General features: G+C 35.8%; 1 protein-coding gene and 1 pseudogene across 1 annotated transcript; one reads left to right on the top strand and one right to left on the bottom strand.

The window, feature by feature from the left end:
- Nucleotides 1-1,374: 1,374 nt before the first annotated feature.
- Nucleotides 1,375-3,784, top strand: LOC109097769 (left-right determination factor 2-like). Its single transcript, XM_019111385.2, has 4 exons — nt 1,375-1,694; nt 2,540-2,783; nt 2,898-3,149; nt 3,252-3,784. Exons 1-4 carry the CDS (start codon nt 1,430-1,432, stop codon nt 3,577-3,579), a joined length of 1,089 nt encoding a protein of 362 aa, XP_018966930.1. The 5' UTR covers nt 1,375-1,429; the 3' UTR covers nt 3,580-3,784.
- Nucleotides 3,785-5,290: 1,506 nt separating this feature from the next.
- Nucleotides 5,291-13,387, bottom strand: LOC109097781 (annotated as a pseudogene).
- Between the last annotated feature and the right edge of the window lie 964 nt (nt 13,388-14,351).

The following is a 14,351-nucleotide window of genomic DNA, read 5'->3' as shown; positions in this document are numbered from 1 at the left end:
CAGTGTCAGATAATAACACGATTACCATGAAAACGTGGCTGTGTAGCAAGTAAATTTGCTTAGCTGTCTGACGTGATGTGATCCGTCATCAGCCGTTCCTGTGCCGTCATTGTCTGACATCCCAGGACAACCTGCCGCCCCAATACACAACACACAGACTGGGGTAACTTTAGTCCCATGTTGGCAGGACAGAAGAGGTCTGAGCAGTCCTGCAATAGTAACAGATAACCACCCCCTTGAGAAACTCCCTCCAATCCACATCCCTGAACACACTCCTGGATTTACTGCCTCTGTTTGTGGAATAATGACGGCAGGGGTGGCCATTTCTCAATACACTTTCCTCTCTCCTCTGCCCTGCCAAATACACTGCTGCTTTTACCAAAGATGGTTACAGTCGGAAAGCAGAAGGGAATTAATTGAAATATAGGCAGAAAGAAGTAAATGAATGCAACAAATAAGTTTACCGTGCACTAATTGCATTTACACATTTTTACAAATTGTTTTAGCTGCAGAATAAATAAGTTAAATTTTGTTTACAAAAACATTCATTCATGCTTATGCTTTTATCATAATTTAATAAAATTATTAAAAAGAAACTCTCTCTCTCTCTCTCTCTCTCTCTCTCTCTCTCTCTCCACAAAAATACATCCATCCATCTATATATATATAATGCTTTGAAATGGATTTAAAATTTAGATAAAAATATATATAAAATATATGTATAATGCCCTACACGTATGAAGAAAAATGTTCTTCACAAAAATACATTCATTCATGCTGTAGAAATAAATTAATAAAATAAAAAATGATCATAAATAATGCGAAAAATGCTTTGAAATAGATTAAACTGATAAATAAATGAATATACATGAATGTTAATATATAATTCGAGGATATATATATATATATATATATATATATATATATATATATATATAAATATATAATGTAAAAAAATACAAAATATTATTATATGTAAATATGCCCTGAATATACTTGATATTAAAAATATTAGAAATAATGCATTACAATATAAAAAAACAACTATAATCATAAATATAGTGTAAATACAATATATATATATATATATATATATATATATATATATACAGATAGATAGATAGATAGATAGATAGATAGATATACTTCATATAAATATAATAATTTATATATATTTTTAAAATATTTAAAAAAATTATATAATGAACATACTTATGATACATTTGAAAACCAAAAACGAGCAACAATAGGTGGTCTAAATGGGACATGGCTTTGAAGGGTGTCTTTTTTAGGTTGTCTCCCCTTTGTTAGAGGTGTGAAGAGTCAGACGGGGTGGGGGAGAGAGGGGGGCAACTGCATATAAACCCTGAGAGATTCAGAGAGTCAGTCATTCAATCAGGAGAGCGACACTGGCATCACTACATCAAACATGGCTCTGCTCATCCAGCTGCTTATTTGCACCACAGTGATCCCATTCACTGAGGGATTCGACCATGAGGATATGAAGCAGGCCATGCTCCAAAAACTCGGACTAACTGAACTCCCCAGGATTCAAAAGAGAGATCTGGAAAATCTAGTCATCCCAGCTCACATCAAGAACAAATATCTGTCCATGCAGAAACTCCATCACAAGCGCAGGAGGAGATCCCTGCCAAGCCTGGCGGGAATTCTTAGAGGCATCCATGGGAATGCAGGTGGGTTACATTTGCAAAATGAAATTGAACTGTTAATAAGTATAAAAAAAAAAAAAAAAAAAAACTATTTTTTAATATTAGTTAATGTATTTTGTATCATGGAGTATGAACTGGGCCAAACACTAATTACATTTACAAATAAAACTGTAAATAGTTTAAAAATGTAAAAAATTATTTTAGTTGCATAATAAATTAATAAAAGCTCAATTTTCTTAATGCGTTAGAAATAATCAAATAAAAATGCAATCATGAATAATTTAAAAATATTTTAAACAGATTAAACCGATAAATAACATTTGCAAAATGAAATTCAACTGTAAAAAATTGAAATAATATTCTATATTTTAATATTAGGTTATGTATTTCGTATCATGAACAAACAAAGAGCAATAATGAATGCAACAAATAACTTCACCATAAACTAATTACATTAAAAATGATTTATAAAATTAATTTATTTTGACTGATGTTAATGTATAAATATTTAATTGTTGCAAAATTAATGTATACAACTTTTAATGTAAAAAATGTGTAACTATGTCAAAATTAACAGACAATTAATAATTGCTGTGAAAGTATTCAAGTTCATATTAACTATTGTAACTCATGAACTTTGTTGCAATATTCTACTGATAAAAATATTTTAAATGAATTTCTTACTTTATAACTTAAAAATTTTTAACATCACAGCAATTTTTTGGACTATTATGAATTTACTTACTGATCAAGAATATCAAGTAGAAATTGTTATGCCAAAATAAATATAAAAAATGTTGCCAAAGCATTAAGATGAAAACATTTTTACAGTGCATGTCATAAACTATAATGTATTCTTTTTTTCATAGATATAACAGGTGAAATCAAGTATTCCGACACAACCCGTCAGCGTCTTGTGTTCGACATGGAGTCCAGATTGCAAGAAAACACTGAAGTCACTATGGCCGAACTGAAACTTTTCCAAACAGCTGTGCAGAATCCATCTAAACCTGAGCGAAGGCACCACAGACCCATTAACAACGCCAGAGTGAGCATCTACTGGGTGGAAGTGCTGGCAAACGGCTCCAACAGAACATCACTCATAGACTCACGGTATGCCAGATGTCCAAATGTAATAAAACATAAATAAATGCACAAGTAATAACAGTATTTAATTTGATAATGCATGAACAAGAACTCATGTGTTCATATTCACTATTTAAATAGACTGGTTCCTATCCATGAGTCTGGCTGGAGGAGCTTTGACGTGACTCAGGCCGTTCATTACTGGTCTAAAGCTCAAAAGCAAACACCCCTGCATCTGGAGGTGTGGACTGAAGGAGAGAGACCTGGTAGCTACGCGGCCGAGATGGCCAAAAGAGTTCATTTTGCCACACAGGACTCAAAAGAAAATACCCTGGAAAAGGATGTGGGTGCACCTGAACTTGTGTTTTACACCCTAAACCTGGATGAATATGGGTGAGTACTGTAATTAAACTGCAGCTTATTTAGTTTGCATTGAACTTTACACCTTTCAGTCACATGCTCATTAACTAAAATCCTTAATTTCCCTGTCAACAGATCTCAGGGGAACTGTAACTCCAGCCCAAACAGCAGCAAGTGTTGCCGGGAAGAGCATTTCATCAATTTCCGTGAGCTGACCTGGACTCAATACTGGATCATTGAGCCGGCTGGGTACCAGGCCTTCAGATGTGCCGGAGGATGCAAGCAGCCCAAGCGTGGTTACTATGGATACGGGCAGAGGACCTGTGCAGTGATGGAGAGTGCACCGCTGCCCATGATGTACCTGGTGAAAAAGGGAGATTACACTGAAATCGAGGTGGCAGAGTTCCCGAATATGATTGTTGAGAAGTGTGGCTGCTCCATGGACAAAATCCCTCCAGTCTGAGACTGTCTCGTGGTTTGCTCTCAGATGAGAGGTGATGCTGTTTTAATTCAATATCTCAGAGATACTGAACTGAGATTCACATGTTACAAATCCCCACTGAGCACTTGAAAATCTAATTATTTATGAATTATTTGTTTATGTAATGTAAGCATCAGAAATAGCCTGTTGATTGATGTGATTTTTGAAAAATAAAATAGTAATTTTATATCAATGAGTCATGTTTTCATTCTTTTTTTTTCATTTTAACATGATTCACATAGTCATATTTTTTGTTTTGATGCTAATATACATTTAAATTAAATAATTTTAGTTTATTAATGTTTAATGTGTAGATTTTAAACTAGCAACATTGCCACCTTTAACATAATTTAACATAAATGTACCATTTCATTTGATTACTGCCCAAAAAACCAACCTTCCTCAGACTGTAACATAATAACCTCAATATATAAACAGAAATATACATATTTACAGGTTAAAAAAATTATAGATAGATAGATAGATAGATAGATAGATAGATAGTTAACCCAAAAATGAAAATTACCCCATGTTTTACTCACCCTCAAGCCATCCTAGGTGTATATGACTTTCTTCTTTTAGACGAATACAGTCAGAGTTATATTGAAAAATGTCCTGGCTCTTCCAAGCTTTATAATGGCAGTGAATGGTGTTTGAGATTTTTAAGCAAAATAAAGTGCATTCATCCATTGTTAAAAGTAATCCACATGGCTTCAGAGGGTTAATAAAGGCCTTCTGAAGTGATGATGTAGGACTTAGGCGTAGTGTAAGTTCTGGTGAGAAGTGTCTAACATGGAAGCACAGAGGAGAGAGCAAAACAAAACACCGGTCACGCATTAGAAGTACAAAATGAGGATTTGTAAAGAAAAATGTCGAAGGTTTTCGATATAAGCCAAAAGGAGACTGGTTTTCCTTTGCTGTAAACAAAACTTGGTCCTCGCAAGATTAGCATATTCTTACTGGAGCTTACGCTATGCCTGGTCCTACGTCATCCACTAGAACGCCACTCTCTCATGAAAATAAGAATATTATTCATCAACAAAAACATCAATTCACTTCAGAAGGCCTTTATTAACCCCCCGGAGCTGTGTGGAACACTTTTTATGATGGATGGACGCATTTTATTTTGCTTCAAAATCTCAACAGCCATTCACTGCCATTATAAAGCTTGAAGAGCAAGGACATTTTTTTTTTAAATATAACTCCAGTTGTATTCATCTGAAAGAAGAAAGGTTTGAGGGTGAGAAAATCAAGGGGTAATTTTCATTTTTGGGTAGGAATATTTTGTAGAGGTAAATAAAAACATTTTAAACATAAAACTTTGTAATGTATTTTGAGAATTTGCAAGCAAACAAAAAAAAAAAAAAAAAAAAAAAAAAAAAAAACATATTTTGAGGATAAAATATCAGCCCATAATAATATTGAGCTCTAGACTCAATATCATTGAATGTATTTTAGCTCTACATCTATGAGAGATTCTCAAACTCTCCTGAGCACTGAGTCCCAGAAAGACTAAATCTGACATGAGTTTGATCCACATCTTCAACTCTAATGAACAATTAATCTGAATGCGATTGTGAGAACGAGTATTTAGGAAGAGACGCCACCCTTCCACACGGAGTGTAAGATGAGCTCAACACTCACCGAAACTTGTAATGAATAGTAACAAAAAAATTACCTCAGAAACAAACCTCAGTTGCCATAGTAACAGAGCAAGCAGTTGCCAAAAACTGTTTCCTGTGAGCGAGAAACTAAATCTTCCTCCAGGTGGCGATCAGAGATCCAAAAAGACAAAACTCAAGTTGAGCCGCATTCAAATGACTTTACAAAACCGGTGGTGTGTCTCATTTAGACCAAAGTCAGCATGTGTTTCTCTGTATACAAACTGAAATTAAGATTTGAATGGAGAAAGACTTTACAGCTGTGTGAGGTAAAGACAGAGATAATGTGAGTCTTTCTATTTCTCATCTGTGTGTGACTGACTTGATTCTCACAGGAAGAGGTTTAATCTCACAAAGAGACACAGAGCTACCAGAATAACAAACCCTAAATCCAGCATAGAGGGGTTCAGTGAATGTGGTGTTGAATGTGTGTAAGTGTGTGAGTTTGTGTGTGTCAGAGACGCTGTAGAAAGACAGAGTGCCGGCCGACCAGTCCAGATACACTCCTACTCTGTTAGAGCGGCTTGAAGGGGGAGGTATGCCTGTTTTCTCATTATTGTGTCTGACAATGAATTTGTAATTATTCCAGATCAGGCTCCAGGACTTTTCATTGAGCCCAAACCTACAGTCATCATTCTTTCCTTTCCTGCTGATTCCTTTGTATGTCACTGATATATCAGGCTTCCCTTTCCATTCAGCCTCCCAGTAACAACGTCCAGTCAGACTCTCTCTACTCAGAACCTGAGGAAATCTCTCAAATCTCTCTGGATGATCAGGATACGGCTGCTTCTTTTTCACATGTTTCACCTTTCTGTTGCTCTCAGACAGAGCAAGATATGTGTTTGCTGTGTTTAAATCCAGTGTGAGATTGCAGATATCTGAACACAAGAAGAGATTACAACATTACTAACACACACACACAAAAAAAAACAATAATCAAAGTATGTGTGTGTGTGTGTGAGAGAGAGAGAGAGAGAGAGAGAGAGAGAGAGAGAGAGAGAGAGCGAGAGTTACATTTCTGTGGTCCTGCTACAATCCTGAATTCTCCTCCATGATCCACACTATAAAAAACAAAACATTTTGAATGATAATGACAATTTTACCAAAAAATGAAGGAATATATATAGCGCCCCATTCAAAAATAAAACAGTGCCCCATTCAATATTCTGTTTCAGTTGGAAATACGTTATTATACTGACATAAAGTCGGCAACAACTTCCAGTTACACAGACTTTAAAGTAATAAAGAAATGAGGGTAAATTAATATATAAAAAGAGTTCATAAAAGTGCAGTAAAAAAGCCTACTGAATTTAATAATGAAAATAAGATGTGTAACATACTGTGCATTAGGTCTTAAAGTGACAGCAGTCTAATACCTGCTGCAGTTTATTTTATCTTCTGTTTGATTACTTTACTCAAATTTCTGTATCATTTCTTACTAGAATACTAGGCTAGACCTACCTGGAAAAAAAAAAAAAAAAAACAAAGCACTAATTAATTTGTCTTTTTAAAATAGTGTTTATTTGTAATATTGCTCATAATTTGCTTTTGATTGTTTATGGACTTGTTGACTTATCAAATTTTTTATTGGTAGTGTACATCTGAGTTTTCAGTGGCTAACATGTGTGTGCTACACATGTACAAACACACGAGAGGATGATTGTCAGTGCTGAACATACTTAAGTTTCTCCAGTCGGTAGCTTGGATCAGAGAGCAGCTTGACTAATGATTCTCCTGGGTGATTGTAGCTCAGATCCAGCTCTCTCAGGTGTGAGGGGTTTGAACTCAGAGCTGAAGCCAGAAAACAACAGCCTTCCTCTGTCACCATACAGCCAGATAATCTACAAACACACACAAACACTCAACATCACCCTGGAGATCATATTAAACTAATTCACACACAGGAGTGTTCAGATTTCTGTAACTCTGCTTCAAATCAAATTATTCATTGATTCACTGAAGAAATTTTTACCCACACATCACTGATTACAGGTTCAGTTAAGCTTGCATAACTAGTGTGTTTAGTGTTTTACTCAGTGTCACAGTGTTGATTAAGCAATATCTCGGCAGTTCTCAGTAAGAGTCTTCATCTCCAATCCTCATAAACTTAATCAGTGAATAAATAATTTTCAAAATAACTGAAAAGTTCATTAAAACAACAGGCTGGCGCAAACTCAAATTGGGGTCTGCTGCAGGGCCACTAAGTAATTGTTAGGTATGGTACAAAATCTACCTAACGTTCTTGGGGAGTTGACTCCTCAATTGTGTTCTGGTCTGGCAGTCTGGAGCACAGGGGGTTTAAAACGTGAATATTCCTCTGGGTCCTCCCAGTCTAGCAAAGGCAAGGCCCAGGCCAAGTGTCCATTTGTTTTTCTTACCTCAGTATGTTGAGTTGACAGTGTGGACTTTTCAGTCCATCGGAGAGCAGCTTCACTCCTGAATCCCGCAGGTCATTGTGACTCAGGTCGCTCTCTCAGTGAGTTTAGTCAATTCAAAAACAAAGAAAAAAATACACATCAATAATCAATAAAATTACAGCCATCAAGTCTATAAAAGGGAAGGGTATATGATTTAATATAGAGGAGATGGTGGGTTCAAATACTGTCTTTTCTGCACATTGATCACATGACTAATATTCTGTTTTTCACCGTGAAGTGAACTCTGAATACTGACTGACAATCAACTCAATTATATTTGAATAAGTTGGATACTACAAACCTACTGTATTAGAAAACTCAGTTATAGTCATACATATGTGACAGGTGAAGTTCTGTTTGCTGAAATAACATTGACTGAGATGCTTTGAATTATATTCCAGAGCAACTAAATCTACACAAGAGATCAACACGTGAATGACTTTTCCTGTACATTTAAAGAATATCCGATGAAGGGCCATTGAATTACTGAAAAATAATGCATACCCAAGGTGGTAATGCAGCTATAATGTGAAGTGCATTATTTGAATTCCTTTTAAACATTACAAGCCCCCATTACTAATTCTGAATAACCATTTTACAACAAGCATTGTATAGCATTTCAACTATCATTTAACAATAGAGGTGGGAATCATTGCAATGCTGTTACAGAGACATAGAGAGTAGTGTTGGGCAGCATAAAGCATCTCTAACAATAAAACTGTAAGTTTATCTAATTAAAAAAATATTTATGCTACCACCTAGAAACTGAGAAAAGTCATGTAACTTATCATAACTCATTAGTGAAACTTTTATTAACAAGACGTAGGGCAGCTCTGACAGGTTTCTGTCCATGTGAATGTGTCTGTACTGTATGTGTGTACATGGAGAGAAAGAATGAGAGACCTCTCCCCCACCTTGGTTCAGTATCAGGCAATCAGAATCAATCATTCAGCCAGAGGTTTAATATGCAATAAAGTACTTTGATGTGATGTATTTCAGCTTCTGATTTCCCATTAAATTATTGTAATGACAAAGAAACACTGTTATGATCTGATGGAGGATTTACAATGTAACTGTGTCTCAACAAAACATACACACCATCTCCAATTACATAAATTAATACTCACAGAGCTTTTCTGCAGTTCACCACAGCTGGTATCAGTCTCCTTCTACCCTCATCTGATGTGTTGTATTTCTTCAGATCAAACTCGTCCAGCACCTCCTCTGATATCTGAAGTATATAGGCTATTGTTGAGCAGTGAGCAGGAGAGAGTTTATATGAGTGATTCTCTGACTTCACAAACTCCTGAATCTCTTTGTACAGAGTCTGATCCTTCATTTCCAGCAGACAGAGGAACAGATTGATGCATCTCTCAGCTGAGAGATGTTTACCTCTCATATAATAATGATCATCCTTGATTTTGTTTTTAATGTACCACGTTGCACTGATAGTGTCTGAGCTGTTCACTGTGTGTGTCAGTAGATCCTGTAAGTCTCTGATTGGACTCCAGCGAGACGCCCATCAGGAACCGTAGGAAAAGATCCAGGTGTCCATTTTTACTCTCTAAGGATTTATCAACTGCTGCTTTTTGTAGATCAACCAGAGTGATGTTAATACCGTACAAATAATATTCTTCAGGCTCAATCTGTCCACACATCCCTGAAACCAACGATCTATAGTCCAAATCACGTAGAATCAAATTCAGTGATTTCTCATTCTTTTCTACTTGGCAGTAAAACACAAAGAAAGCAGCTAGAAACTCCTGAAAGCTCAGATGTATGAAGCAGTAGACTTTCCTCTGATGAATCACAGATTCGTGCTTAAAGATCTCAGTGCAAATCCCAGAATACACTGAGGCGTCAGTGACGTCTATTCCGCTCTCAATCAGGTCCTTCTCATAGAAGATCACATTGCCCTTCATCAGCTGTTTGAAAGCCAGTTCAGCAAGTTTTACAATCAAATCTCTGTTGGACTTCAGGAGTTTCTTTGTATTTCTCTCATCATACTTCTGATTCCTCATGTTGATCTGAGTCAGCAGGAATTGGATGTACATTTCGGTCAGAGTTTGAGGGATTTCTGCATTGTTTTGAAGGACAGTGGCTGAGATCCAGCAGAAGATGGGTATGTGACACATGATATTGAGGCTTCTTGATCGTCTAATGTGTGAGATGATTCTGCTGGCTTGATGCTCATCACTGATTCTCTTCCTGAAATATTCCTCTTTCTGAGACTCATTGAATCCCTGAATTTCTGTCAGACGATTGATGTATTTTGAGGGGATATGAATGGCTGCTGCTGGTCTGGAGGTGATCCAGATGAGAGCAGAGGGAAGCAGCTCTCCTCTGATGAGGTTTGACATCAACACACCCACTGATGAAGACTCATTCACATCACACACTTTCTGTAAGTATGAAAACGTCAGTGTAATTCTGCTTTCATCCAGACCATCAAAGATGAACACAACTTTACACTCCTCATAAACCTTTGAGTCCAGATCTTGAAGTTCAGGATAAAAGTCCAGCAGAAGTCTGTGAAGACTGTACTGGTGATCTTTAATCAAGTTCAACTCTCGAAATGGAAGCACAAACATGAAATCTACATCCTGATTGGCTTTTCCATCGGTCCAGTCTAGAATGAACTTCTGCACAGAGACGGTTTTTCCAATTCCAGCGATGCCTTTAGTAAGAATTGTCTTGATTTTGTCTTTCTCCTCATGTAAAGGTTTAAAGATGTCATTGCAGTAGATTGGAGTGTCTTGTGTTGTGGCTTTTTTCTCCATCTGGAAAACCTCATGTTCTTTATTCACCCCTTCACTCTCTCCTTCAATGATGTAGAGCTGTGTGTAGATCCTGTTCAGGAGGGTTTGATTCTCTTCTAGTTTGATTCCCTCAAATAATTTCTCATACTTATTCTTCATGCTGGTTTTGTGTTTCTGTCTGATGAGGGTCTGACCGTTGGAGCCAGTGCAGGTCAGACTGGGCGTCACTGATCTGATCACATCATCGCTCTTTACTCTGCAAAAACAGAGATTTGTTTGTTTGTGATTTAAAGACATTATAAGGTTTTTTAATGCATTTGCCAATAAAAACTCATTCATGTCTGAATTCTTTAAAAGAAAGTTAAAAATACAATAAACATGCATACTAATAAAAACTCCGCTGACGGCGACCATCATTTCAAACGTTTTTAATCAGACAGATGAAATAGGACAAAAACTATGGCCAAAAAGCATTTACAAATGTAAAAATCATTTCAAACGTTTTTAATCAGACAGATGAAATAGGACAAAAACTATGGCCAAAAAGCATTTACAAATGTTTCCAGCTCATTAAATTCCACAATTTGATTTGATCCCACACTAAAGCTGATATTGGCTGTTTGCATCAGCTATAAACTACAAATTAGCATAGTTGTAGCATTAATGTGCACCAAGTTACAATGTGCATACTGCTAAATATTTTGGCATTGCATGATTAAAATTTTCCATCTATAAACTGGCATGGGAACTGGATTACATAGTAATCTTAGACTACAACTGTAAAAACACTGCAATCCTTTAGACATATACGATAGCCACTATATATAGGGCTATAGAAAAATGTTGTACAAATGTTTTTTTAATTATTAATCAAAGAAAAGCTTATGACCTAATAGCAAACTTTTGCATGAAGAAGCAAAGACAATGCTCATGCTGATACTCACCCAGGGTCAGAGGTCACTGCTGTAGCACTGAGATTAGGAGGAATCCCTATGGACCAGTCACTCTTCATAGACACACAGCTGGGTTCTTGAGATGCTGCATTACTTGTCTGAACAGAAACCTCCTCCTTTCTCATTTTATAGGCAGTACTACTGACACACAGAACAGAAATATACTTCAGTTAGGACCACAATCATCAAATATAAATCTCACTTAAAATCTAAAGCTGCTTTTTCAGCATTGGTAATATTGTTGTGTTCTGAGCATCCATCCATGTCAGTGTTGCCAAGTCCACTGTTTTCCTGCGGAATTGGACAACTTTAATACTGTTGTCGTGGGGTGTTTTTCATGTCCAAGGGTTATCAGGAAAACAATAACAAAAAATTTAACACCTTAAATTCTAATACTAACAAGGAAAACATACCAAAAATGTGTATTTTAAGTGTATTTTACCCCCCGGAATGCGAGTTTTAAGTTTTCTTACTCATTAGTTTGCTAATTGTCATCATCACAACATTGTTTATTAGCTCTTGTTTAACACTATTGAAATACTGTCTTGAGGTGAAACTTTATAATTAAAGAGCACTGTGAGTGAAAAGCAGAAATCTGCCATGTAACGTGAGAAACACAACTAATCCAGCAGAATTATATTATGACATGGCTTGAAGTTTCTTCAATTTGGAATTTGTATACATTAGTGGAAGCATAATACAATTAGCAATAATTAATAGTTGGCAAACTGGGAACAAGGTACAACAACACACTGACAATAAGAGCAGGAGTGTAAAAGCAGCTAGCTGTTGACCTGCGTACCTGGTCATCGTCGTCCATGTTAAATCTGTTCAGATCGAGATACAATAACATAATTTTAACTGATTTAAGCTGATTTTAACTCAAGAATAAAGTGATTTGTAATAATACATAATCCGAAAAGCAGCATACATATAAAACTGACTTGCTCTACCAATCACCAAAGATTCACATATTTTAAAATTCAATATGTAAATGTCTCAGTCAATAACATTATACTCACTCAGGTTCAGAGGTCACCGTTGCAGCACTGAGATTAGGAGGGATGCCTATGGACCAGCGGCTCTTCATAGACACACAGCTGGGTTCTGGAGCTGCTGCTTTATGTTTGTGAACATCCTCCTCTTCCTCTCTCTTCTCACAGAGACTCATTTTATAAGCAGTGCTACTGAAACACAGCACAGAAATGTACAGCAATTGATATTTTTAGACATAAATGAATAAAGATAAATCCAGAATAAAGCATTTAATAAAAATATGAATGTCTTTGGTTTCAGCATGTTGGTCAAATCTTTTCCTTAATCCACATGATATTAAGATATTCGGAGCCATTTATGCTGCTGCGCCCGGGGATTCAGTGCTTTGCTCAGGGGCACCTCAGTCGTGGTATTGAGGGTGGAGAGAACACTGTATATTCACACCCCCCACCTACAATCCCTGCCAGCCCGAGACTCGAACTCACAACCTTTTTAATTACAAGTCCGAATCTCTAACCATTAGGCCACGACTTCCCACAACAGTTTAATGGTTTCAGAAGCTGATCATAAAGAAAAACTGAGTGTTTGGATCTATCGATGACTGTCAGGAATAAAAGATTATTCCTAAAACACTCATATAAAGTATTTTATAGGAGAGTTTAGTTGTATTTCTGTGTGACCACAAAATCTGTCCGAATGTTCATCAGTTTGAGATGAAAGGTTATTAAGAGAACAAATAAATCTATAGAGCATAAAAAAATTAAAACAGGCTCACATTAGATTATGGCTTAAGTAGTTTGAAAAATATTTACACATGCAAGTGAACATTCAGCGATGCCTAAGAATTAAAGGCAGAGTGTTAGTTCAAACTTACCTTTGTCTCAACAATGAACATCAAACACAAACATCATTCAGTTCATAAATCCATTCGGTCTCTAGACCGCAGTATTAAACTGATCTGTTCTCAAACCGATTCACAAACAGCTTTCCTCTCCTGATGTTGTACAGTTTCTACCTCTGACAAAATAGATAGGTATGTTAAAACAACTTCACTTTGACCTCCTGGTTCAGCCGGTTTAAATTTAACAGTAAGAGAACAAAATCAACGTTTGCGTGTGTAAAAAAACACCTGCCCAGGTGAAGCAGTTTCATTCATTTCTAAATGTCCACATCTAATCCAAATGCAAAACCACTTTACCTGTGCTAAGACAAAAACAACATTTCTTGAAAAACATAGTAAGCAACACTAGCCTGTCTACCGTTTACAGTAAATATGAACAAGCACTGAGGTGATAGGATTTCCTTTCTCAACTGTCATTTCATACAAGTTAATGTTTCTCACAAGTTGTATTATGTTCCTCTGAAGTCTGAAAGAATCAGTTATTTAGTTGCAAGTTTATATCCAAGTATTTTTAGTAGCTTACTCAAGAAAGAAGCAGAAGTTTCAGCTAAGAATAAAAGGAATCTCTTGAATGAACGATTCAATGAGCCACAAATAATGCAGTCACTTGTTTCCTCCTACTGGCATAACAAAGTAATTACATACAGGGCTACTGGAAAATTCACAGCTGTGTTTTTTTTCCGTATTATATTATATTATATCATATTATATTATATTATATTATATTATATTATATTATATTATATTATATTATATTATATTTGTTATTGAAAATCATTTGTGTTTAAAAATCATCCATTGTTCATCATGATCTGTGTGCTTTGGAAAATTATGATAAAGTGACAATATTTTATTCTATATAAATTAATACGTAAAAAGGGTTGAGAGACATCTCTAAGTACAGAAGAGTTCTCTGTAATCAAATATATATATTTTAAATGAATAGATTAATATAGATGTTATTGCTCGGATAAGCAGCAATAAAATACTCCATAAAGAGTGATTGCATTAAATATTAAATTGAGTGAATATTGGGTCAAATTCAATAAGCGGGTGACAGAGACCTC

The sequence above is a fragment of the Cyprinus carpio genome, chromosome A17 (genome assembly GCF_018340385.1).
Source record: "Cyprinus carpio isolate SPL01 chromosome A17, ASM1834038v1, whole genome shotgun sequence".
Lineage (NCBI taxonomy): Eukaryota > Metazoa > Chordata > Actinopteri > Cypriniformes > Cyprinidae > Cyprinus > Cyprinus carpio.
Note: the sequence above shows the minus strand (reverse complement) of the source record. Positions and strands in the feature narration are given on the sequence as shown.